Source organism: Aquarana catesbeiana, linkage group LG13, assembly GCF_042186555.1.
Source record: "Aquarana catesbeiana isolate 2022-GZ linkage group LG13, ASM4218655v1, whole genome shotgun sequence".
NCBI classification, from domain to species: domain Eukaryota; kingdom Metazoa; phylum Chordata; class Amphibia; order Anura; family Ranidae; genus Aquarana; species Aquarana catesbeiana.
Window position 1 is genome coordinate 188,145,617 of NC_133336.1, and position 23,472 is coordinate 188,169,088.

The 23,472-nt window shown below is 35.6% G+C and overlaps 1 protein-coding gene across 2 annotated transcripts in view; it reads left to right on the forward strand.

The window, feature by feature from the left end:
- LOC141117311 (nuclear receptor subfamily 2 group F member 5-like) overlaps positions 1-23,472 on the forward strand; it is a 61,731-nt gene that overhangs the window by 1,137 nt on the left and 37,122 nt on the right. For both annotated transcript variants that reach the window (XM_073610100.1, XM_073610101.1), the window contains exon 2: positions 1-666. This exon is cut by the window's left edge and continues 30 nt beyond it. In XM_073610100.1, the coding sequence (XP_073466201.1) occupies positions 285-666 (382 nt within the window). In that variant the 5' untranslated portion in view covers positions 1-284. The remainder of the gene's footprint in view (positions 667-23,472) is intronic.

A 23,472-nucleotide genomic window follows, 5' to 3' on the forward strand; every position in this document is an offset into this window, starting at 1 on the left:
TGATCAGGAAGAGCTGGAAGTCAATGCAGGCACATGGACCTAAGTGCATTGGCTGCTTGATCTTCCCTCCCACCAACGCCTGAAGGAGGATTTTCAAGTCACTCTCTCGTCTTCCTGTTTGCTTGGAGGGGTTATTTGGACTCTGGCCACGCTGGTCCTTTGGATTTAGAGAAGGATATTTCACCCTTTTAAAAGCCAGCAAGGTTTGGCAACTCAGCAAACTCGTGCTTAGTTCTGACGTGTGTTTGTCTCGTGGATCTCTGATTTTTTTTTGACACTGTATTATGGCCATGGTGGTTAATCCCTGGCAAGAAGACCTCACGGGAGTGCCAGGCTCCCAGGTGACCAACCCCCCAGGACTATGCAACCAGGACCCAGGGGGCACACCTCAGACACCCAGCACCCCAAAGGGTCAGGATGGGACGCACTCTGGTGACAAAGGGGTGCCCAATGTGGACTGCATGGTGTGTGGGGACAAGTCAAGCGGCAAGCACTATGGGCAGTACACCTGTGAAGGTTGCAAGAGTTTCTTTAAGAGGTCAGTGAGAAGGAACCTCACCTACACTTGTAGGGGCAACAGAGACTGTCCAATAGACCAGCACCATAGGAACCAGTGCCAGTACTGCCGGCTGAAGAAGTGCCTCAAGGTTGGCATGAGAAGGGAAGGTGAGTCTTGGTCTGACTGGGGGAGCTTTGGGTGGTACGACCTATATCATGGTCTGGTTTCCAGGGCCGGTTCCAAGACTTGGTCCCTGAAAACTTTATCCTAAATTTTTGCCTCAATATTTTTGGATTTTACAGTAATTTCTCACTCTTTTCATATTATATTTTCGTCGCATTTACAAATAGTACATTTAATATTTTATAAGCTAGTTTGAAAATTGGTGGGATTGTGGAGATCCGCTTAGATAGTATGAGAATCCCTCATTTGCAATTAAACATGAAGCTATTTTATAACGTTGCCAACAATGTTCTTACAAATGTGTTAACAGAAGTTTGTCTTTTAAGTTTGGCGTGACCTTAGGCGTTGGGAGTTGCTTAAATTAGTAGGTGGGTGTTCCCAGAGCTCAATTGATAATCCCAAATTATACTAAGCTATTTTATTGGCCTGGATACGGCACCCTATAAAACATGGATAACATATAGGGTTTCTAGGCATGTGTCTAATTGATAAATTCAGAATGAAAAAATATTTGTTGCCCAATTGAACTTATTTGCTGTATGCACGTTCCAAGTTTGCCATTATGGATGGATACAATTGTGCAACCCCTTGAACGTTGCCACCTTTGGAAAATGCCAGTTTGCATCTACACAAACCTCAAATGTCCAACTGCGACAACCGTTTAGTTTTGTCAGCCTATGTGCCAGATTCATAGTGTTTTTAGTCCAAACGTTTTAGCAAACAATTCCAAAATTTTTTGACCCCTTTAGATATTTTCTTCAACCTCAGATCTTTTTCCAATGAACTCATATTGGTTCCAAAAAATTGACCCCTTTAGTTATTTTCTTCAACCTCAGCTCTTTTTCCAGGGAACTGACATTGTTTAAAGAAAATTGACCCTTTTAGATATTTTCTTCAGCCTCATATTCTTTTCCAGGGAACTCACATTGGTTAAAAAAATTAAATAAAATTGACCCTTTTGGATATTTCCTTCAACCTCAGGATCCTTTTCCAGGGAACTCACGTTGTTTCAAAAAAAGTATCCCTTTTAGATATATTCTTCAACCTCAGATCCATTTCCAGGGAACTCAAATTGGTACAAAAATGTACCTCTTTAGATATTTTCTTCAACCTCAGATCTTTTTCCAGTGAACTCATATTGGTTCAAAAAAATTATCCCTTTTAGATATATTCTTCAACTCATATTCTTTTCCAGGGAACTCACATTGTTTAAAAAAAATGACCCTTTTAGATATTTTCTTCAACTCATATTCTTTTCCAGGGAACTCACATTGGTTAAAAAAATAAAATAAAATTGACCCCTTTAGATATTTCCTTCAACCTCAGGATCCTTTTTCAGGGAACTCACGTTGTTTAAAAAAAAAAATGTTAAATCTTAAACAAATGTTACACGGTTGTCATTGGGTTCTGGGCCAATCTCAAGGATCCGTAAACTGTTTACAGAAAACTTTGCAGAAAACCAGACACTTCAGTAATCAGATAATTCTGCCATTAAAAGTTTCCTTATGGGTGGCAATGCATTTAGAAACATATATAACAGATTACATAAAAAGTAGTTCAACTTCCACGTGTCACAAGGTTAATGGTGCCTCGTTTATAATAAATTGCTCCTAGTCTAAATGATTAGAATACTAATCATGAAATCTTTTTTGTGTCGTAATATATTCTAGTGCTCAGCTAGCTACAATTATTTGTACACATTTGCTAGAAAAATCGAATGTGAGAATAATTTAAAAAAAAGAACGTAGAATATTATTACAGTAACAATCAGGACTATTACAGAAAACTAATGACATTTGTCTCTATAATATTGGATAATTCCTACAAACACGTGTAGAAACTCCTAAGAAGATTAACTATATTAAAAAAATGTAAAAACAAAAAAGGACAATTGAAAAATAGTACGTAAGGCAGCCAAATTGAATTTTGCTCTAAATTCTCTATGTGTTAATAGTAGAGGCAAAAAAAAAAAAAAGTTAAAAGTTACAAAATGCAAGCAAGAAAAAGCCCCAAAATATCTGACCTTAAGGATATTTTTAAGTACTACATTTTGTTTTTGTATTTTTTGAGTAATACTTTCTTTTTTAAATTTTACTTTAGTTTTATTATTTTTAAGTACTACATTTCTGTTTATATTTTACATTATTTTATTGTATTTTTAAGTACTACATTTCTTTTAATATTGTACTTTTTTCTTATTTTTTAAGTACTACAACTCTTTTAATATTTTTAAAGTAATACATTTTTAAGATATTTTTTAAGTACTGCTTTTTTATATTTTTAAAGTATTACATAATACACATTAAATAGGAAATGAGTGCCAACATACCCATATTATGTTAGAAATGTAAAGTCATTTATTAAAATCACTGCTGTTGTTTATTGTTTTTTAATTGTTTTGCAAATGTAGGCTTTTCTAGGCCAGGGACAACTCAACAAATAATAAAATACACTATCAAATAAATTTTATTGGGTTTTAATTTTTTTTCTGTTAATAGGATTACAGTAATGCACAGCATTCTAATAACATACTATGCATATTTTTATATGTGTACTATTTATACATTTTTATGCATACTATATTATGAGTAAACTGTTCTACTCTACATATGCATTAGTCTGTCTTGTTTTTTATTTTTTCAATCTGTTTATTTTTTTATAACGTAAGGTTTATTTGAGTATTACCAGTTTTGTGGTTCCCATTGACTTATCCTTTATTGACTAACTTTTGGTAAAAGTGACAATAGTAAAAAGCAATATTATGTCTGACTTTAAAGAAAATATTATGTTTCCTAAAAGGCTGCAAAAAAAATAAAAATAAATAACACATGGTAAATATCTAAAGGCATGACCTAAAACAAAACAATAACAATTTTTTTTTAGTTCTTGCTTAGAGTATATGGCATGTTTTTGGATGACAAAGCATTTTTAAAGTGTATTGTATTTGTTATACGCAGTTTGTACAGCAAACATTGAGCCATTTGCCATGCCAGCAAAGGAGCTTGCAATCTAGAGTCCTTGGCGCAGTCATACGTCTATGTACGCACATACTGGGGCCCATTCATTTTACATAGTATTAGGTTTTTGGATGATGGGAGGAAGACGGAATGCCATATGATCTCTGCGATGGGTAGATATATTATAGGGGAGGATTAAAAGTAAAACTGTGTTTAACAACAAAGAATGTGGCCATAGCTGTCAGCTGGCCAGGCAGCATTCCTCCAGCTTATCAGCATCGATGGGCTTTAATGATAAACATGCCGCTCACTGCAGAGTGTACACAAGCACACAGCCATACATTACCATACGCCTTCTATGTGGATGATCTATAAATCTGGCCTGGAACAAGGCAGAAATGAATTGGGACTTGTGTCTTGCTGAGTGCCCACATATCTCCCCAGGGAAATCTCACCCACCTAACACTCACTATAAGAATATCTAATATTCCCATAGGTAGGTAGATAGTAGTCCTCAGGTCGTGTATAAATGTTAAATATAGAGTGTTATGTAAAAAAAATATTGCCATGGATGGAGTGTAAAGTGTAAAAATAAATATAAATGAGCGTGTACGTGTGTGTGTGTGCATTTTATTGTATTGTCTTTAACTTTGGAATAGAAAGATAGATAGATAGATAGATAGATAGATAGATAGATAGATAGATAGATAGATAGATAGATAGATAGATAGATAGATAGATGGATAGATAGATTTAGGAAGAATAGATAGATAGATATAGATAGATAGATAGATAGATAGATAGATAGATAGATAGATAGATAGATAGATAGATAGATAGATAGATAGATAGATAGATAGTAGTCCTCAGGTAATGTATAAATGTTAAATATAGAGTGTTATGGAAAGAAATATTGCCATGGATGGAGTGAAAATTGTAAGAATAAATATAAATGAGTGTGTGCTTGTGTGTGTGTATTGTCTTTGGAATAGAAAGAAAGATGGTAGATAGATAGATAGATAGATAGATAGATAGATAGATAGATAGATAGATAGATAGATAGATTTAAGCTGGCCATATATTATACAGTTTTCTTGTTCAATTTCCTTTAGATTTATCTTCAACTATGTAGTGGAAGGGACTGCCCGATTGCATACAAATTTAAAGTGTTTAGGTGTGACCTTATATTCTATGGTTTTGGTAATTTCTTAAGGAAAATTGTACAAGAAAATTGTATAATGTATGGCCAGCCAAAGAATAGATAGATAGATAGATAGATAGATAGATAGATAGATAGATAGATAGATAGATAGATAGATAGATAGAAGATCAATAGGCATGGGAAGTATAGATAAATAGAAATGGGGAGGATCAATAGATAGATCAATAGAAAGATAAAGTTTAGATAGATACTAATGTAGATTAAACATAAGCATAAGCATAAACATATAGATAGATAGAATGACAGATAGATAGATAGATAGATAGATAGATAGATAGATAGATAGATAGATAGATAGATAGATAGATAATGTATAGATGGATACTAATATAGATTAAAGATAACCATATAGATAGATAGAATGACAGATAGATAGATACTATTTAGACTGATAGAAAGATATGGGGAGGATAGATAGATAGATAGAAAAGTAGATAAAAAGATAGAAAGAAAAATATGGGAAGGATAGATAGACAGTATTTAGATAAATGAGTAGATAGCTAGATAGAAATATAGATATGGGGAGGATCACTAGACAGATTGATAGATAAATAAAGTATAGATGATACTAATATAGATTAAGGATAAACATATAGATAGATAGAATAGAATGACAGATAGATAGATAGATAGATAGATAGATAGATAGATAGATAGATAGATAGATAGATAGATCGTATTTAGACGTGGGAAGTGTAGATGTGGGAAGTGTAGATTATCTAAATATCATATATCTAATAGATAGAAAGAAGGAAAGATAGATAGATAGATAGATAGATAGGTAGATTAATAGATTTATAGATAGATTGGTATTTGGATAAGTGATAGACAAGGGGGATACATAGAGAGACATATTTAAGAAAGGTATAAAAGATAGGTCTTCTATATAGACAAAGTTCTATCATTAGACGATAGATAGATAGATAGATAGATCATAAATCGATGGATAAGAAATATATACACATACAGATACTATATACAGAGAGACCTATATAGGTAGGACAGATCGTGTAGATAGATGTAGGCAGTCTATAGTCTGTAGATAGTGTTGTATCACAAACAATAGAGATACAAGATAAATAGATAGATAAAAATTGATGAATAAGAAGTAAGTCTGGGAGAGATAGATAGGTCTTGTATGTAGATATCAGATAGATGAATCATAGATGGATGAGCACTGAGTAGTAGACAAGGTAGGTATGGGAAGGATAGCTCAGTCCTATACATAGTCTATAGTTGGTAGATAGACTTGGATCATCACTAATGATATGTGACAATAGTTGTAGAGAAGTTTCTGAGCAGAGGATGGTCACACTGAGATGGATCTCACACAGTTCTAGAAATAGTCCCTTCAATGTGGGTTCCTTCCAGCCCTGCTGACCCCAGTTTCTGTGTCATTTTCCCGGAGCATGCTGCATTCAGGGCTGCCAGTCAATGAATAAATCATAGACGTATCTAATCTAACATGTATCCCCTGTGTGTGTACATGAAAAGTCTGATTACCATTCCAGGAGCTGATATCAGGAAAGATCTGTGTGTGTTCCTCAGTCCCCATGGATCCTTCCCCAACTCACACACTCCTGATCTACTCTACTTCACATCTCTAGAAGAAACAGACCATGGCCTGGAGATTTCATATTCATTCATTAACTCTCCAAAAACACCATCCATCCACTTTCTGAGCAGTGATAGATCTGTCTGGGGTGATGGACCGATGGAGTACATGAAGCTCTATTCACCTCAATCATCCAATCACGTGCCCAGGAAATTCCTATTTGGTTTTATTCCGCTGTGTGTGATTGGGCGTTTAAATTGGTGTACGCAGATTTACTAGGCTAAGTGAAAAATTTACTTACCTCCATTGTCAGTGTGTAGAGCTTTTCTCTTCTTGTCCTCTTCTCTCCTCTATTCCTTCTTTTTTTCTTCTTTCTTTCTTTGTTTCCTTCTTAACTCTCTTTCTTTACATCCTTCCGTTCTTTCCTCCATTCTATCTATCTATCTATCTATCTATCTATCTATCTATCTATCTATCTATCTATCTATCTATCTATCTATCTTTCATATGCTTTCTTTTTTCATCAGCCTTCCTTCCTTCCTTCCTTCCTTCCTTCCTTCCTTCCTTCCTTCCTTCCTTCCTTCCTTCCTTCCTTCCTTCCCTTACTACTACTTATCCCTTCCCTTACTACTACTATCTATCTCTCTATCTCTTTATCTATCTATCTATCTATCTATCTATCTATCTATCTATCTATCTATCTATCTATCTATCCGTTCCATATGTATCTATCTATCTATCTATCTATCTATCTATCTATCTATCTATCTATCTATCTATCTTTCTTTCTTTCTTTCTCTCTTTCTTTTTTCTTTCCTTCTTTCTTTCCTTCTTCCTTCCTTCCCTCCATCCTACCTATCTATTTTTTATCCGTATACCTTTCTTTTTATCTATCTTATAGAATTAGATATGCATATCTAATTGACAATCACTACAAGGCTTGGTTGAAATTACAGAGCTAATAAGCACCTTATTAATTGAGCCATTCAGATTTAAATATTTACAGAAGGACATTTCATAGAATAAAGCCAGCAGCATTATCAAAATTATTCAAATAACTGAAAGCTTCCGCACATAATGTTAAACTATCGCTAAATAAGCATTGGAGTAGATTTACTAAAGGAGTAGAGACTGTTCACTGAGCACAGTAAAAGCCCTTCCTTAGTAAATACGGTAAATCTGCGTTCAGTTTGAATACCCAATCATGTGTAAGGGGAAGAAAAAAACAGCGTTTTTCCAGGCACATGACTGGATGATTGAAGTGAACGTGGCTTCACCTTTTTCGCTGACCTAAATGAACATTTATTTTCCAAAGTGAACAGACTCTGTATTTTTAGTAAATCAGTCCCAAAGGGTGCAGGTTCTTTAACTCAATAATAATAATGTATATATTATAAATTAAATGTAAATATTATATGATATATATATGTATATATATATATATATATATATATATATATATATATATATATATATATATATATATATAAATATATGTAAATATAAATATAAAAAGTATATATTTTTCTATTTTTTTTTATAGTTATAAAATATTTTTTTTTACAGGACTAGGTTGAATTATTGGTGTTGGAGGCTGTTCACTTTGCAAAGTACATTTGTATTTATTTTAATACATGAGCTGAAGTAATCATGCATATTACGCAGTCATGTTCAATGGAAAAAAAATAGAAAAGGGACCTTTGGTTGCACGTGATTGGATGGTTAAAGTGAACACAGTTTCACCTTGTTTTACTAAGCTATGAGAACATTCACTTAGTTAAGTGAATGGCATCTATTCCTTTAACACATCAACATGCCTTGAAAACTAAAAACACTTTTTGGCATCTGTGTCTTAAAAAAAAAAATGTTGGGTTAAAGTCTTGTGATCAGTGGTAGAGTGAGGTTTATTTACTAAAGGAGCAGCAAAGTAAATATTCTCTGAACTTAATAAATAAGGGGAAGATGTATTTACTTTGGCTAACCAATCACATACAAAGGAAATTAAAAATACAGAATTCTTGGCCATGATTGGATGATCAAAGTCAACACCGCTTTGCTTACGAAGCTCAGTAGACATTCACTTGAGTGAATTAATGTTCTATAGTCTTTTAGTGAATAAATTGGCTTTTATTTTGGTTTTTTAACTATTTAACTGTTTTTTACATTTTAAGAGCAAACATAGGAATATCAACTATCTATTTAATTTAATGTTCAAATCTAAATTTTTTAATTTTCAAAAAGTTTATATATGGCTAAAAATACTGTTTATAATTCATCATGTGACCAGCGGTGCTCAGTGTTTATTATTTTTAACTTATTTTTGTGTTCTACAAAGATTCAATGTATAGTGTTGAGGGATGGAAACAGTATAACATTGTTAACATCATTCCCTGCTTTCACCCATTCCTCCAATTTTATTGGTCATTATATTAACAAGCTCCAGTAAGCTGTATCCAAAAAAACATAAAAAATGGAAAAAAGTAAGAAAATAAAAAAGTGAAACTCTAGGGAGGAAGCCATCTTCTAATCTAAAGGAATTTCCTCATAGTTACATAGTAGGTAAGCTTGAATAAGGACAATAGTTCATCCAGTTCAACCTGTTGTGGTTATGTTCCTCATTGTCAATATTACTTGTTATAAATTAGAAGAAAATAAATTAGAAGAAAAAAATATATGTATATATATACTATAATATATATATATATATATATATATATATATATATATATATATATATATATATATATATATTTCTTTTAATTAAAAAAAATTATATATATATATATATAAATAACCCAACAGTGGGGAAATGATAATGAAATAAAAAATTAACTGAGCGTAAAAATTTTTGCCTGAAGGCTTGACTATTCATTAAACTGGTGTGGCTTTATAATATGTTGTTAAAAATACCGGTACTTTATTTTATATTAAATATATCAAAAACAAAATACTTTATCGGGATACATTTTACCCTGTACCAGTAAGTTGGGATAAATTGGCATTTTGGCACCACACATGGTCTCGAGTCACATTATTTCATTGTAATTCTGGTTTGGTTTTATAGGAAGACCACAAGCATAGTAGCTCATGAACAACCTTGCACATGTCCTGCACATTGTTATAGTGTTTGCTTGTTTTCTTTCTTAATCCTTTTTTTTTTTATTTATTTAAACTTCCTATGCATTACATTACACTGTTACAACTTGAATTACACTCTATAGAATTGGCAGCATTTGTTTAAAAAAAAAATGTTGGTTGCTGCGTAGCAATGCATTGTGGGTCACCATGGCAGATGAATGGCTTCATTTACATTTAGACACAAGCTAGACTGACCACCTATGTTTTTCCCTGTATGGTTCCTCTGCTGATAACGTCAAAATCCATGGGAAGCTTGGATGTTTTAAAGATCTCCCACTGTAGCTGCCAAGGCCTCTGTCTTAAAACCTCTCTTTTAAAAAAATATTGCTTGGGAAATTCCAGCTTCCCTGTGTTTACAAGACTACTATGTTGCTACTGGCATCACATTGTATTTACAAAAATATCCTGAGGCTCACGTGGAAGGTGTCATGCATTTAAAAAATAGGCCATGGGTTTCATTTATTATTGTGATTAATATTTTTTTCTTAATAATTAGCATAATAAATATTTTATGTTCCCCTAAATTTCTTGCAAATAAATTTAAAAAATTAAAATGGATGGTATTTTTTTTTCTCATTGGAATTAAAAACTTAGAGGTTGATTTACTAAAACTGGAGAGTGCAAAATCTGATGCAGCTGTACATGGTAGCCAATCAGCTTCTAACCTGCACTTGTTCAATTAAGCTTTGACCAAAATAAAATGGAAGCTGATTGGTTACCATGCACAGCTGCATCAGATTTTGCACTCTCCAGTTTTAGTAAATCATCCCCTTAATCACTTAATACAGTCAAATAGTAACTTAGGATTAAAATAATAACTTAATACAGTCAATTAATAACCCCTTAATCACTTAATACAGTCAGCGCTAATTCGGTGCTTTTTAAAAAGGGTTAATGGCCTTCGTCATATGATCCCCAGTCTAAACATTGTGCCACCTAATTAATTGCAAATAAATTAAAAATACTACATTTTTTTTATTACCGGAAATGCAGCTTTTTATATAAGCTAAAAAAATAATTACTTTTATCATGCAATCCCAACTCTGACTACCTTGCGGTTCAGACAGGGTTTAAGGGTATTGGTCATGTGATCCCCACTCTAAAAACATCTTCCTAATTTTTTTCCTTTCCCAACTGTACCCTTCTCTCTTTAGTGCAACTCTAAAAACAAGCCCTTTAATTTTAGGAAAAATGCATTGAAAAATTGTAAACTTTTTTTAAGTGAAAATGCAACATCCCATATAAATTATTAAAAATTATTTTTTCAGTCCACCTCTAGTCTGACTAGTTCAAAACGAGCTAAAGGTCTTTGGCATATGATTCCCATGCTAAACAATGTGCCCCTTAATTTATTGCAATTCATTAAGTGCCTTTTTTATTACCAGAAATGCAGTGTCTTGAATAAATAATTGTTTTTTAAAATATTAAAATAATTAAAATTAAAAAATAAAAATAAAGACTTTTGTGTCTCACTACTAACTACCTTGCAGTTGATATAAAGTTAAAGGTCTTTATCATGTGATCCCCGAGCTAAACACCTTGCATTATGCTAGAGCATACCAGATTTTTGAGGAAAGTGACGTTCAAAAAGTTTGTTGATGGACAACACTTTCTTCACAAAATGTCATTGGATGGCTCGGCAGCATTTTTTCCTCTTAACCTCTGTCAGTCTCTGAAAGCCTCAGGTAAATTTTTCTGCTTACAATGTAATTAAAAGTACCAATATTTCAGGAACAGATAAACTCTGTTCAGGCTGTTAGTCTTGATCTTCTTTTTTTTTTTTTTTTTTTTTGGAAAAGAACAAGTCTTTTCTTTTTTCTTTTTTTTTTTGCAGGCAAGACATTGAGTGAATGAATAAACTTAATCAAAGCAAGTTTCCTTGAAATGACAAACTCACGTGACTAAGATGGAACATTTTTTCTGGAAACAAAAGCTGGCCATTCTACAGATATAAAAAAATATGGCAAAGGATTGGCTAAACATAAAAAAGAATCACCGTTTACCATACTAAAATATTCCTAAAAAGAACCAGTTGTTTTTTTTTGTTTTTTGTTTTTTTTTTTTTTGCAGGGAATATATAATGTTAGTTATTGTATTAAAAATAATTAAATTACAACTTATACATTTTTTTTGTGCTTATTTTTCCCATATTTTTGGTATTAGAGGGTATTTTATAGATGGATATGTGGTCTGGTGGGATTATAGGATAAGTGAAAGCAGTAGTAGATTATATTGTGTTACATAAAGCTGAGCAGACTAAGTTTACTGATATTAACTGAATTACTTATGGATTAGGGAAACTTCACTTAACAGAGTGAATGCTCATTTTTCACGGTGAAAAAAGTGTGGCTGCTTTCAATTTGAATGGCCAGTCATGTGCAGGAGGATAAGATAAAAACAAGAAAAAAAACCATGGGTTTGTCTTGTGTATGCTAGTCTAGATCATTCTATGCTCCTTTAGTAAATCAAACTTTAGTTAAATCAACCATCAGCAAAAAAATAGCACAAATGAAATTGTGAAATTTCATATAAAGAATTTATATTTCTTCAAATATGGCTGCCTCAATGTGCATTTGTGTGAATATATATATATATATATATATAGATAGATAGATAGATAGATAGATAGATAGATATATCTATATCTATCTATATCTATCTATATCTATCTATATATATAAATTTTTTTTTTTTATTAAGTGATCTAAGATAATAATAATAATAATAATATTTTTATATATGTGTTAAGTGGGCTTAATTATTATTAATAATATTATTTTTAATAATAATATATATGTTATGTGATCTAAATTATTATTAATTGTATGATGATGATGTAACTTGTGATTATTATTATTATTATTATTATACAGGATTTTTTGAATCAATATTTTTTATTGAATATTTCACAGAACATAAGTGAAAAAACATGTAGAAAAATAGTCACTCAGACATGCACTTCTTCAGCTTATTACACAGTCTTGAAGATTATTCTATAACAAAGTCTGTACACAATAGACATGTAAACCAAGGTTAAAAATGTGATATATAAAGTATATCTTGTTAGATCAAGAGTGAGGAACACCACTCCCCTGCCCAGGCACCCCAACTGGGAATTATTATACAGGATTTATATCACGCCAACAGTTTGCGCAGTGCTTTACAACATGAGGGCAGACAATACTGTTACAATACAATTTAATACAGGCTGAATAAGAGGGCCCTGCTCATTAGCTCTTACAATCTAGGAATGATGACTATTATTATTATTATTATTATTATTAAAAATAAATGAAAAATATATATATGTTAAGTGATCTATAATAACATTGATTCCATGATCTTGCACACATATATAACTATTTGTTGAAAATGTATTTGACATTTTCATTAAATATTGAGTCTACATAAGGTAGGATACAAGGATACATGTAGGATACCAAAAATATATCGCTAACTTGGAGTAAGAAATATCGTTCTCCTGACTAATTTGAAAAGGTCACAGAATTAGAGGTAACAATTATAAAAATACGCTCATATAACTGAAAAAATGATTAAAAAATTAAAAATGTATAACTATTTGTTGAAAATGTATTTGACATTTTCATTAAATATTGCATCTACATAAAGTAGGATACATGTAGGATACAAAAAAATATATTGTTAACTTGGAGTAAGCAATAAATTTCTCCTGACTAATTTGAAAGGGTCAAGGAATTGGAGGTAACAGTTATAAAAATATGTTCATATAATTGAAAAAAAAAAAATAAACAATTTAATTGAAAATGTTAACTGCCCCACATCAAACTTGTACATGAAACATATAAGGTGAAGTCAAGCAAGAAGTAAAAAAAAAAAAAATATGGCTGCCTCAATGTGCATTTGTGTGACTATAAATATAAATAGTCACACAAATGCACATTGAGGCAGCCATATTTTTTTTTTTTTTTTTACTTCTTGCTTGACTTCACCTTATATGTTTCATGTACAAGTTTGATGTGGGGCAGTTAACATTTTCAATTAAATTGTTTATTTTTTTTTCAATTATATGAACATATTTTTATAACTGTTACCTCCAATTCCTTGACCCTTTATATATATATATAAAACCCAGCAGTGGAGAGATGATAATGAAATAAAAAAATGTACTTTTGCAAATTAAGCATAAAATGGTTTACTCAAAGGCTTGGCTATTCATTAAGTTGGTGTAGCTTTATAATATGTTGGGATCACATATACATCATGGGGGGGGGGGGGCTCAGAATTTGGTAGAGCTGTGCATGGTAGCCAATCAGCTTCTAACTTCAGCTTGTTCAATTAAGCTTTGACAAGAAAACCTGGAAGCTGATTGGTTTCTCTGCAGAGCTGCACCAGATTTTGCACTTAGTCTTAGTAAATCTCCCTCCAGTATATATATTTTTCTCCTGACTAACAAAGAACTGAAGCTTACAGTTATAAAAAGTGATTTCATATCATTTCAAAAATTAAACACTGACATTTAAAATGTTAACCGCCCCCCACATCAAACTTGTACCCACACTATTGCATGTTGTAACGATGACGCCATGCCCCTATTTGCACACAATGTTTCCATCTTCATTCCTAAAAATAACCCCTGATTTATCACAAAATTACCCCATGCACCTAGAAAACCTGGCAATGCAAAAAAAAAAGTCCCTCCCCCGCTGTATTAGGAGGAATCTGGCTGCATATGTCAGCAGATGAATGAGACATTAGGTACTCACTTAGACTCACACAATTGTACAGAGCTTAACACGGATTTCTAAAGAGCTTGTCAAAATGTCACAATAGCATCTACAGTACAGAGCTAAATTCCTAAGCGGCGAGGGATGGGGAACTTGCCCAAGAGTGGAAATAAAAGAAGAAACAGTCAAGCTTTTTTTTCTTTTTCTTTTTTTTTTTTTTTTTTATAAATAATGTCTTAATTTGATAGCTGGTGGAATCTCCTATCTAATCTACAATGATAAAACAAATGCCAATCCAGATTTCACTTGCAGTTCAGTTAGTTTGCATTTTTAATTATCTATTGCTTGATGCAAAAACCATGTAAGCAACATAACAAATCTAAAAGGGAAAGAAAGTAGAATGTATTTTTAGTAAGATATATTGCATTGTTGCTGTAATTTTTGGTGTGAATTACACCTACGCACTTTTATATTCTGTTAGATTGTAAGCTCTCATGGGCAGGGTCCCCCTAACCCTCATGTATTGTATTGTAACTGTACTGTCTCCCTTTAAATTGTAGAGCGCTGCACAACTGTTGGTACTATATAAAGCCTATATAATAATAATAATAATAATAATAGTAACGATAATAATAATAATATTGTTGCTAACATTTAAATAATGTAAATGTAAACCTGATAACTAACATCTCGTAAATTCCTTAACAGATGAATATGTTTTTAAAAGAAATTTATATATAAAGCCTATATAATAATAATAATAATAGTAACGATAATAATAATATTTTTGCTATTGTACTAAATAAAGATAATTGTAGATTAGCCACTAGAGGCAGTATAGATTGGCCCACATATAAATAATGTAAATGTAAACTTGATAAATAACATCTCATAAAATCCTTAACAAATGAATATGTTTTTAAAAGACATTTTCAATGTTTAAATCTGCATTTTTTATTATAATAATAACTGGTGATCCCGCCATGCTCAGGCATTCCTTTTAGAGAGTGACAACAGCCTGTCCCTGTCTTCCAATTGTGCTTCTATGTTGTCACCCTGTCACACAGGCTCCCGATGGAGACCATTTCAACACATTTTGTAGGCTTGAAGTTAACATCAGGAAGCCAAAATACATGTGGGCAGGATGAAGTGGCTTTAAAGAGGTTGCAGGGTTGTCCAGGTTATAGGGATTGATCAGAGCAATAAATCAACTGATACAGTGAAGTATTCATTGAAACTAAATAAAAATGCTACTAGTGTAAGTATCTGAATTGTATCTGATATCAGCCCTTATAATCTTGTCATCTCCTGCTTTAGAAAAAAGATGAAAACAGTAAGCAGGTGGATGAGATCAGTGTGCTGCTGCTCTTTCACTGTCCAATTACAGGCTGGGAGTAGAAGGTGAACAAGCTGCATTCTTTAAGTGCAATAGAGGAAATTGAAGTCACCAAGTCTGGGTTGGCTTTTTAAATTTTAGTACTATATAGCCAGAAATGCAAACTCTTTGCCAGATAGAACAGCCCCATATATGTATATAAATATGTTTGAAAAGTTCAATTTTACCAAAAGCCTTACAGCTTTCACTCATTGAAACTGAAACCATCCAAGCACGTGCAAAACAAAAGCCATAGCAACTTACTGAGCTGAAAACCTGATCCCCATTAGGGTGATCGAAAGACACCAATGCTCAGGCTCAAGCCTTTGCAGGTAGCCAGTATCACTTGATATCCAAAAAAGGTTGCTGCTTGGAATCATGGTGGAATTATAAGAGGAGATAGGACAAGTGGACCCATAGAGAGATGTTTGAAACTGCAGCCCCCTCTTTTGGAATTTCAAATTGAATGCACTTCCTTACATCCTCTATTGGGTCAACAGGAATACAAGGCTGATTTTTCCAAGTGGAACTTTTTTGATCTCCACTGGGGACCCTTTGTGTGGACCTCCTCTGCTCCCCTATGGGTAGGGCAGACCCCAAGGGAGAAATCGACCAGGGAGATAGGACAATTGGACCCATAGAGAGATGTTTGAAACTGCAACCCCCTCTTTAGGAATTTTGAATTGAATGAACTTCCTCACATCCTCTATTGGGTCCACAGGAATACAAAGCTGATTTTTCCAAGTGGAACATTTTTGAGCTCCACCGTGGACCCTTCGTGTGCACCTCCTCTGCTCCCCTATGGGTACGGCAGACCCCAAGGGAGAAATCGACCAGGTAGATAGGACAATTGGGCCCATAGTAAGATGTTTGAAACTGCAACCCCCTCTTTAGGAATTTTGAATTGAATGAACTTCCTTACGTCCTCTATTGGGTCCACAGGAGTACAAGGCTGATTTTTCCAAGTGGTACATTTTTTAGCTCCACCGTGGACCCTTCGTGTGCACCTCCTCTGCTCCCCTATGGGTACGGCAGACCCCAAGGGAGAAATCGATAGTGGGTGATGTTAGCATTTGGCTGACCAAGTTTGTAATCTATATCCGCTCTATATGCATTCTATCCCTGAAGAAGTAATGAATGAAACATGTTGAGTCTCCACAAGACTAATGTCCATACATTGTATAAGCTCTGTTGATGTCCTGATGTGAAAGTGTGAAAATCTACTTCCTCTTGCATGAGGGTTGACTTTCTTGTCAGCCTCCAATCTGATATACTTTTATTGATTCATTGTACAATAAAATGTGGATATTTTTACCTATATATTAGTGGTGTGTTAGAGATATGAGTTGCATGTAAAGGTGCCTAAAAAATACCTCCACACAATTTCTTTGGGTTGTGATATCCAAAAATGTCTGGACCATGGCAGGATCTAATGAACATTAAAAAAATGATATATAGTTATTAGAACATCCATGTAAACTGACCTGCTAATGCATTTCAGCCTTCAGCTACGACTAAGGCTGATAAGGCTTAAACGCATTAGTGGTTTGTTCATATGGAATTTTACCCAATGTTCTAATAAAGATTTTTTGTTCCCAAGAACGTACTGTGGTGCCAACCCTTTTTTTAATTTCTGGATGTTCAGAGTTAACTTAAGTTAAGTTTAAAAAAAAAAAAGTACTCAGCACTTGCAAAGCAGGAAACAGTGCCTGAGTGTTAAACAAGCTAATATGGCTGCCCACATACACAGACATAACTACAAACGATTCCTACACAATATTTTTTTACATCTGGCTAACCCACCTACATGTTACACAATTAATCTGGTTGCAAAATGGCACTAGTCCATCCAGTTCAACCAACAAAACATATGTGTTTTACTGAACATCCTAATTCAAAACAATGGGCATTAATTATAAGGTTGTCACCTCCCTCCAACTTCCTTTGTGGCTATCGCAGTCTCCTCTTTTACACAAGATTTTGTGTGCCTGTGAGAATTTCTGGATTGGTGAGGCTGGGTACTGATGTTGGATGAGAAGACTTGGCTCACAATCAGCATTCCATTTCATCCCAAAGGTGTTCAGTGAGGTTGGGGTCGTGGCTTTGTGCGGGTCAGTTGAGTTCCCCCACACCAAACTAGTCAAACCATGTCTTTATGAAACTGGCCACTATTTGTGAGGTCAGGTACTGATGTTGGACGAGAGGGCCTGGCATACAATCAGTATTCCGATTCAACCCAAAGGTGTTCAGTAGAGTTGAGTTCAGGGCTCTTCTGTTGTGAACCAGGTTCCTCCACACCAACTCCACTGCTCTGGGAAGGATTTCTACTAGATTTTGGAGTGTGTCTGTGGGAATTTGTGGATTGGTGAGCTCAGGTACTGATGTTGGATGAGAAGACTTGGCTCACAATCAGCATTCCAATTCCTTCCAAAGCTGTTCAATAGAGATGAGGTTAGGGCTTTGTGCAGGTCAGTTGAGTTCCTTCACACCAAAGTGGTCAACCATGTTCATACAAAACTGGCCACCAGTTTGATGCTGATGCTGCTTGAAAAGACCTGGCACACAATCAGCATTCCAATTTATCCCAAAGGTGTTCTGTAGGTTTGAGTTCAGGGCTTTTCTGGTGTGAACCAGGTTCCTCCACACCAAACTCCACTGCTCTGGAAAGGTTTTCTACCACATTTTTCAAATTTGGGTGTGGGAATTTGTGGATTGGTGATATGAGATACTGATATTGGATGATAAGACTTGGCTCACAATCAGCATTTCAATTAATCTCAAAGGTGTTCAGTAGGGTTGAGGTCAGGGATCTGTACAGGTTAGTTGAGTTCCCCCACAACAAACTGGTCAAACCATGCCTTTATGAAACTGGCCACCATTTGTGAGGTCAGGTACTGATGTTGGATGAGAAGACCTGGCACACAATCAGCATTCCAATTCATCCCTAAGGTTTTCAGTAGGGTTGAGTTCAGGGCTCTCCTGGTGTGAACCAGGTTCCTCCACACCAAATTGGTCAAACGTTGCAGTTTTATTGAATGTTTAAAACCCCTGTCTGATTTGTTTTGACATCTATGTTCCATTGCAAAGATATTCCTTCACTTCCTATCTTACAGACACAACAGGGTGCAAGAGGAAATCTCTCTAAAATATGAGAAATTCCAAAAGAGCGGAAGTGGCTTTCCTTAAAGTCCGAAATACATTTTATTGATGTTATCCAGTACAAGGGTAATCCAGTTGCTCCTCTTATGCGCTTCACTCTGCTAGGAGCTTAGTAAAGTAAATCTGTTAGAGGTGTGAAACGCATGGGATGAGCAGCTGGATTACCCTTGTACTGAATAACAGTAAAATTCAACTTGGACTTTTAGAAGAGAAGCGGCTTCCCCTCTTTTGTTTTTGATGCTATAATTGTGAGGAGGTCATGGACCACCTGGAGTCAGAATCTATCATTCGGTGGAGGGTGAAGGGCCTTGAGCAAAGTGGTGAGGACCGTCTATACCAGAAATCCCCTCTTTATCAGTATTTATAGCAAAAAAGTGTCCCCATTGAATGAGCAAACGATCTGCACCTCCATTCATTGTTCATAAAATATTCAATTTATTAATAAATCCACAGTGTACATGCCCAATACAGCAAGCGAAATGTGTCAACTTGCTGTATTGGACATGTACACTGTGGATTTATTAATAAATTAAAGATTTTATGAGCAATGAACTGAGGCGCAGATTGTTTTGCTTGGAAGTTATTGTTTTCACCCATCGATGGAGGATCGTGCACTCGTCAGCTCAGAGGAATCTCTGTTATTTTACTAGGTAGTAATGCTTACTGTCCCCATTAAATGAGCTTTCTTCTATTCCTATTATGGTGACAACTCCTCTAACTTTCAGTTCATGTGGCATTGGTCACCAGGGCAAATAGAGAGGGTGAATCTACCTAACACAAAAAGGATGAAAAAAACAGACAGGGGTTCTAACCCAATCACCTCCCCCTCGCCCCCAACACACACATATTTTAGCTTTAGATATAGCTTAATACAGTCAGAAACCCTCAAAATAATTTTTAGGTCTCAGGGAACTCCTGCTAAAAATATATCAACAGCTCACAATACATTAGCTTGACCAGTAAGTTATAGAAAGGTTCAAATAAAACAAAGAATAAAAAAAGTGCCTAGGGTATTTGAAACCCAGAGTAGATCATTTTACAGCACCCTTCTGCTGTATAAGAATACACTATATTACCAAAATTATTGGGACGCCTGCCTTTACATGCACATGAACTTTAATGGCATCCCAATCTTAGTCCGCAGGGTTCAATATTGAGTTGGCCCACCCTTTGCAGCCATAGCAGCTTTAAGTCTTCTGGGAAGGCTGTCCATGTGGACGAAAAGACCTGGCTCGCAGTCTCCTCTAATTTATCCCAAAGGTGTTCTATCTGGTTGAGGTCAGGACTCTGTGCAGGCCAGTCAAGTTCCTCCACTCCAAACTCGCTCATCCGTGTTTCTATAGACCTTGATTTGTGCACTGGTGCGCAGTCATGTTGGAACAAAAAGGGGCCATCCCCAAACTGTTCCCACAAAGTTGGAAGCATGAAATTGTCCAAAATGTCTTGGTATGCTGACGCCTTAAGAGTTCCCTTTACTGGAACTAAGGGGCCAAGCCCAACCCCTGAAAAACAACCCCACACCATAATTCCCCCCTCCACCAAATGATTTGGACCAGTGCACAAAGCAAGGCCCATAAAGACATGGATAAGCGAGTTTGAGGTGGAGGAACTTGACTGGCCTGCACAGAGTCCTTAACTCAACATGATAGAACACCTTTGGGATGAATTAGAGCTAAGACTGCGGGCCAGGCCTTCCCATCCACATCAGTGCCTGACCTCACAAATGCGCGTGTCAGACATTCCAATAGACACTCCTAAACCTTGTGGACGGCCTTCCCAGAAGAGTTGAAGCTGTTAAAGCTGCAAAGGGTGGGCCAACTCAAGATTGAACCCTACGGACTAAGACTGGAAAGCCATTAACATTTATGTGGGTGTAAAGGCAGGCGTCCCAATACTTTTGGTAATATAGTGTATATTACAAATGCCAGAACTACTGGCCTTTGCTTCAACACTACAACACCTACGAGGTCCCTCACCAGCATTGACATCTTTTCCCCAGGTTCCTCCAGGTGCCAGTCTTCGGCAGCCTTGATTAACTGGCGTGGGTTGCTAAAACTCACATGCATGAGTGGGAGTCACTCATTCTGGTACACCATGCCAAAAATCTAAAGTGTACGTTCTGTAGATGATTTCAAACAGGCGGGTACGTTTATTTTATTGCAGAAGAGACATAGAATGTCTTCATTGCAATAAAGAGCCTGCCTGTTCGTTTTTTTTTTTGTTTTTTTAACTCAACATCCACTTTAATAATGGCCTTAAAAAAAAACATAGACTATGAAAAGTGTAGTGTCCCCCTCACACTGGTGATCAGTGGAGAAGTGTCCCCTTATATTGTATGTCAGTGGAAAATTCCATTTGTGGTCATTGTAGACGGGAGATGAGTCAGCCACAGTTCAAAGAACCCCTAGCAACCTCTGGAGGAACCCTAGGGGTTCCACGGAACCCTGGTTCAGAAAATGATATGACTGGGAACTTCAGATCTACGTATCCTGGCTGTAAATTAAAATAACTAGTGTAGAGCTCCACTAAAATATATAACTATGGATGGCATTGTAGACATCTTGACTTCTCTTAACAAACCTAACCATCAGATGACCTTGTCGATTTATTGCTTAACTTGAAGGTTATGCGTTCCCATCACTGACCATTTTCCAATTTTACCAAAACTTTGACCCCCTTGTGCATGGGTTTGGTGGGACTTTATTCCAATCAGTAAAACAACATTTGAGAGTTCTTTTGTAGCATGGGAAGGGCATTAGGAATTGTTGTCAAAGCAAAAAAAAATTTCAGATCTCTGGGAAAACTAAAGATTGACTGAAAGAGCTGATGCCCTATGAACTTTTATGAAGTATCTAAAAAAAAAGTACCCTTCCATTCGCCCTACGTTTCTGTAGCTCCTCTGAGATATTTCTTTCAGTAGGTACCATTTTTTTCAACCAAGTATGGCAGCTAGTGGGTTAAACCATTTGCTAACAGCTCATCAGCTCAATGAGTGACTAATATATTCAGTTCACTTGACCTCTTGGGGGAAATTAGCATTTTATATCAGTGGATGAGGCTGATTTACCCTGAAAAAAACATGCTTCTAGCCGGGAACACCCTGTATGGAGGATAGTGGCTGGAACCCAATTATTGCCGTTTATACTCTCTTAGCACTTTGGGATTTGCATGTTAGCATTAAATTGCTAGTTGGTTGTGGCATTATTCACTTTGCATAGCAAATATCAATGTGTTTAATTCACATCTCTCTATTGATGAAAGGATTAATGCCGGTGTTATTGATATTAATGCAGTTCTTTCCTAGCTCTCTATTTGCAAGCTGAATCTTTTAGGAAACTGGGGCAGCATGGTAGCTTGGTGGTTAGCACTGTGGCATGGGGATCGTGTGTTTACAGCCCATCAGGGATTTTTTATGTGCATGGAGTTTGTATCTTCATGATAATGTGGGTTTAGGTGAACTCTCCAAAACCATACTGGTGGATTCATTGGCTTCCTTGCATTTTATTTATTTATTACAGGTATTTATATAGCGCCGACAATTTACGCAGCACTTTACATAATGTATTGTACATTAACATCAGTCCCTGCCCTCAAGGAGCTTACAATCTGGGGTCCTTATCTCACATCCTGCATCCCATGCATACATACATATGCCTTACATATTGTGCAGTCACATTAGTCCCTGCCCTCAAGGAGCCTGTCCCTGTCCTCTCGGAGATTACAGTCTAAGGCCCCCAGTTCATATGATGTGTCACATACGCTTTACATTATGTATATTCACATCAATCCCTGCCCTCAAGGAGCTTACAATTAGTCCCCGTCCTCTCGGAGATTACAATCTAAGGTCCCTAGTTCAAATGCATATGTCACATACGCTTTACATTATGTGTATTCACATCAGTCTCTCCCCTCGAAGAGCTTACAATTAGCCCCCGCCCTTGAGGAGCTTACAATCTGAGGTCCTTATCTCACATCTTGCATCCCATGAATACATACATATGCCTTACATATCATGCAGTCACATTAGTCCCTGCCCTCAAGGAGCTTACAATTAGTCCCTGTCCTCTCGGAGATTACAGTCTAAGGTCCCTAGTTCATATGCATATGTCACATACGCTTTACATTATGTGTATTCACATCAGTCTCTGCCCTCAAGGAGCTTACAATTAGCCCCCGCCCTTGAGGAGCTTACAATCTGAGGTCCTTATCTCACATCTTGCATCTCATGAATACATACATATGCCTTACATATCATGCAGTCACATTAATCCCTGCCCTCAAGAAGCCTACAATTAGTCCCTGTCCTCTCAGAGATTACAGTCTAAGGCCCCCAGTTCATATGCATGTGTCACATACGCTTTACATTATGTATATTCACATCAGTCCCCTGCCCTCAGGGAGCTTACAATTAGTCCCCGTCCTCTCGGAGATTACAGTCTAAGGCCCCCAGTTCATATGCATGTGTCACATATACACTTTACATTATGTATTTTCACATCAGTCTCTGCCCTCAAGGAGCTTACAATTAGCCCCCGCCCTTGAGGAGCTTACAATCTGAGGTCCTTATCTCACATCATGCATCCCATGAATACATACATACGCCTTACATATTGTGCAGTCACATTAGTCCCTGCCCTCAAGGAACTTACAATCAGTCCCCGTCCTCTCGGAGATTACA